The sequence below is a fragment of the Thamnophis elegans genome, chromosome Z (genome assembly GCF_009769535.1).
Source record: "Thamnophis elegans isolate rThaEle1 chromosome Z, rThaEle1.pri, whole genome shotgun sequence".
NCBI lineage: Eukaryota > Metazoa > Chordata > Lepidosauria > Squamata > Colubridae > Thamnophis > Thamnophis elegans.
The window spans coordinates 88,920,280-88,924,112 of NC_045558.1; the positions used below are offsets into that span (position 1 = coordinate 88,920,280).

General features: G+C 34.8%; 1 protein-coding gene across 1 annotated transcript; it reads left to right on the forward strand.

The window, feature by feature from the left end:
- MRPL35 (mitochondrial ribosomal protein L35) lies at nucleotides 1-3,560 on the forward strand. The gene is made up of 4 exons (XM_032234750.1): nucleotides 1-61; nucleotides 1,215-1,398; nucleotides 2,948-3,092; nucleotides 3,280-3,560. The coding sequence occupies exons 1-4, from the start codon at nucleotides 28-30 to the stop codon at nucleotides 3,466-3,468; spliced, it is 552 nt and encodes a 183-aa protein (XP_032090641.1). The 5' UTR covers nucleotides 1-27; the 3' UTR covers nucleotides 3,469-3,560.
- Nucleotides 3,561-3,833: the final 273 nt, after the last annotated feature.

Consider the following 3,833-nt stretch of genomic DNA (forward strand, 5'->3'; position numbering starts at 1 on the left):
GTGAGGCAGGGAGTGCAGGGAAGGAAGATGGCTGCGTTTGGTGCGGTGCGGCGATTTTCAGGTCAGTGGACGACAGGAGAATCCAAACGGAAATTTCTTGGGTCTGGTGGTTCAGGACGAGTAAAGGAACGAAAAGAGATAGCTTACTGCGAAATCTTTGAGCTCATTATAGATGTCTTTAAATCTGTGTAACTGTATCTTTGTATGCAGGGACGATACTACCTGGGATACTGTACAGGGGTGGAGAACTATGGCCCCTGTATGACCTGTGGACATCCAACTCCCAGAATGATTAGCTCTGCTTCCCCACACATCTTAATGTTTTGACACAAGACACAATCTTTAAACAGAATGCATTGCTTATTAGATTTATTACTTAGGAGTAAAATGGGAAATATGGGACAATGAAATTATTGAAAATGAAGGGAGGGGAGAGAGAGAGGAAATCCAAGTCTTCGTATCTAGTCTACTCCCAAAAATTAATATGCCAAAGTATGTATAAAGAAGCAAATTTATCAAAATGAAGTATAAATTCACGTTGGCTTCACACAATTTTCTAGGATATAATTTGATTTGTTTGCTTTCATTTATGGCAATTGAACCCAGTCATAATTAAGAAAAGCATTGCTTAATATTATGTAAAATCACAAACAGAGTATAACTATTGAAAGCTATAGAATAAAATATTTCTGTTAAACAGCCCAAGAGTTTGGCTTACGGTAGTGTTATTGGGTAGTTCCAAATGGTATTTATTTTGATAAAATCAAAAGTATATTTTGAATTATGATGTGAACCAGCTTGATAATACTGTAGGTTTTTTTTTCATGCATGGCTTTGCTAGCCATAAATACTGAAATGGCTAATTGCTTAATTTGGCTGTTTAAACAGGAAATAATTGGTTTTTTTAAAAAATAAAAAAAAATCCTGTCCTGAAGACAGAATGTGCATTATCATTACTATATATCTGATTGCTATCTCTTGAGAATCTACTCTTTCTTCAAATCTGCTCCACTGTCATTAAAAATTTTGGCTTCTGAATCCCATTCTGATTCTTAATCAAGATAGAATAATTTCTTCATATCGCCTCAAAATTTCTAAATGGAGAATAATTATGAATGATAATCAGGAAGATGTTTCTGCAACTTGTGCTGAGTTCTTTTACCATGTTGCTCATGTTCTGTTTTGGTGTTTTTGTTTTTGTTTTTGTTTTGTAGGAGTTTTACGATCTTTTTGCTCTTTGGTCCCTTCAGTCTACAGTGGCTCATGCACTGTAACTCCAATTTATCGACTGTCTTCCTTTCATATTTCTCAGAGTCAGATATCCACAAGTTCTATCAAAAAACCTTTTTTATCTTTAGCCAGTCCTTCATCTGGACTTTCCTTTTCTATAACAAACAGGTAAGCGTTGTTTAACAGAGTTGAAATTTCATAAATATGGATTTAGTTTCTTCCTTTATGATTATTTCTTTATTTAAAAAGTGTATAAGGTTTCTCATCTTATGAAACACAACTCTGGACAGCTAACAGCAATAATAAAAACACAGTGATAAAATAGTCCAACAAGCAAAAAGTAAAAATGTAGCACCTAATCCAGAAACTTCCACCCAATTGCACAGTCCTCTAGGCTTTAACATTGGTATCCCAGTGCCAGATTTCTGGAAAGCTAAGAGGGTGGAGACCTGCTAATCTTAAGGCAGACAGTGTTTTGCAATGTCAGTATGTAGTAATGCAGTACTACATATTCTACCATCTTTTTCTTTTCACTATTTTCACAGTCCGGTTTGTAAGATTTTTTTTATCAAGAGATAATGATTTATTTATGGTTTAACTACAAAATGTCTGTTTTAATTTCAAATGAAGAGATTTATAATAATGGCTACTCATAATGTCTTTTGTTTGGTTTTTGTTTGTATGTTAAGCAAATCCAGCTAATTGTGACTTATTCCATAAACCACAATTACATAAAATATGGTTAGTACAATGTTTGAATCAATACATTCTTTATGTAATGAAGCAGTTCTTGATCACAAAAACAAAAAGCCCACCCCAATATTCTATTACAGGACTCTGCAGCTCTCAGGCCATGAACTGGTCCTTGACCTGTTAGGAATTAGGTTGCATAGCTGAAGGTGAGCTGGGGACAAGTGAGAAAAAATAAACACTCCCCCCCCCCTCCCCAAACACACACACCAGTCGATGGAAAATTTGTCTTCCCTGAAATCGGTCCCTAGTGCCAAAAAGGTTGGGGACACTGTTCTATTAGATATTCCATTATCGATTTGCTCCATACTGTATTTAAGGATTGAAAATAGTTTTATTTGGCGAAATATCAAGAACTCTACTTAGATGGTTAAAGTAAATATCCCTATAGAGCAGGAGTGTCAAACTCGCAGCCCACGGGCCCTGCATCACATGCTTACCCCAGCCCTGCCCAGTTTGGCGAAGGAGGGAAAAGTCGTGATATGTCATGTGACACCGCCGTGATGCCACGAGTTTCACACCCCTGCTATAGAGCAAAACAATCTCTAGGCATAGTAGTAGCCCATTATAGTGATGGAAGGCCTACATGAAAGTTCTATTTCTAAGCGGTATTGACTCCATTTGTCAGGAAGTATTGCAAAAAGAATTTGAGGTATGAAGTCAGGTTTGATCATAAATATGATTCCATTATGAAGAATTACTGTAAGAATCGGTAAAAGCAAAAATAATTATGAGATGCAAATGTTGAGGGATTGCTTTTTTCAGGAATTCAATTGTCCATTATAAATTAGATTGTTTTTCAGTATCATCTGTATGATAAAAATAATTTTATAAAGACATTTGAGAACAGAAGGAAATCTGTGGAATCATTGATGTACATTTTCTGTGTTACTCGGGCAGGAATTAATTTTATATTATATAAATAGTGAATTGGTTTTATATTTTCTTGATTTGATATAAATATTAGAGTGGCACCTCTGCTTCAGAATATCCTTCATCAGCAAGTAAGGACAGTCATCAGTTTCAGCTTGCGAAAAGGAAAAAGAAAAACTGTGAAACCAGTGATTAAGAGATTTCTCCGATTGCACTGTGGCCTCTGGCTAAGAAGAAGGGTAAGAATGCTTTCTTCAACTACGGGATTTTTTTATGTGCATGAGTTACCTTTACTCTGTTTATAAAGAAATATAAGACAATCAATATGAAGAATATGCCTCCCTTTCTAGAGGTCTCAACAATTTGTGTTTTTACATATAGGCTTCTGTTTTTTGAGATTTAAATCTTTTGTTCTTTGATTGATAGGCTGGCTACAAGAAAAAAGTGTGGAAAAAAAAGGCTAACCGGATGAAACGCTTGCGGGAACATGTATTCTGCAACAAAGCACAAAGTAAGATGCTTGATAAAATGACTACTTCTTTCTGGAAAAGAAGAACATGGTACGCCAATGATCCCTATCAGAAATATCATGATCGTACAAATTTTCACTTGTGAATTGTCAACTGCAATTAATCACTTTACCCTACTTTTTTAGCAATCATGTAGGAAGCTTCTATTAAATTACTTACGTACAATAACAGATTAAATATTTATTGGTGTGTTTTATTTGCACAAACTGATTGATATAGTTTATATGATTTACCACGGTCTCAAGCATTACGCTAATCTCACTATTTTCTCAATTATTAAATATTCCCTTTTAAATATATTTTATTCATTTTCACATCCATTTTGCAATCACTTATATACAGGGTATTTGCTATAAGAAAAGAAAAAAAGATGAAATAAAACAAAATAAAAAGAAAACACTACTCATCATTCACAACCCCACCTAACACTTCCATCCTCCATACACCCCA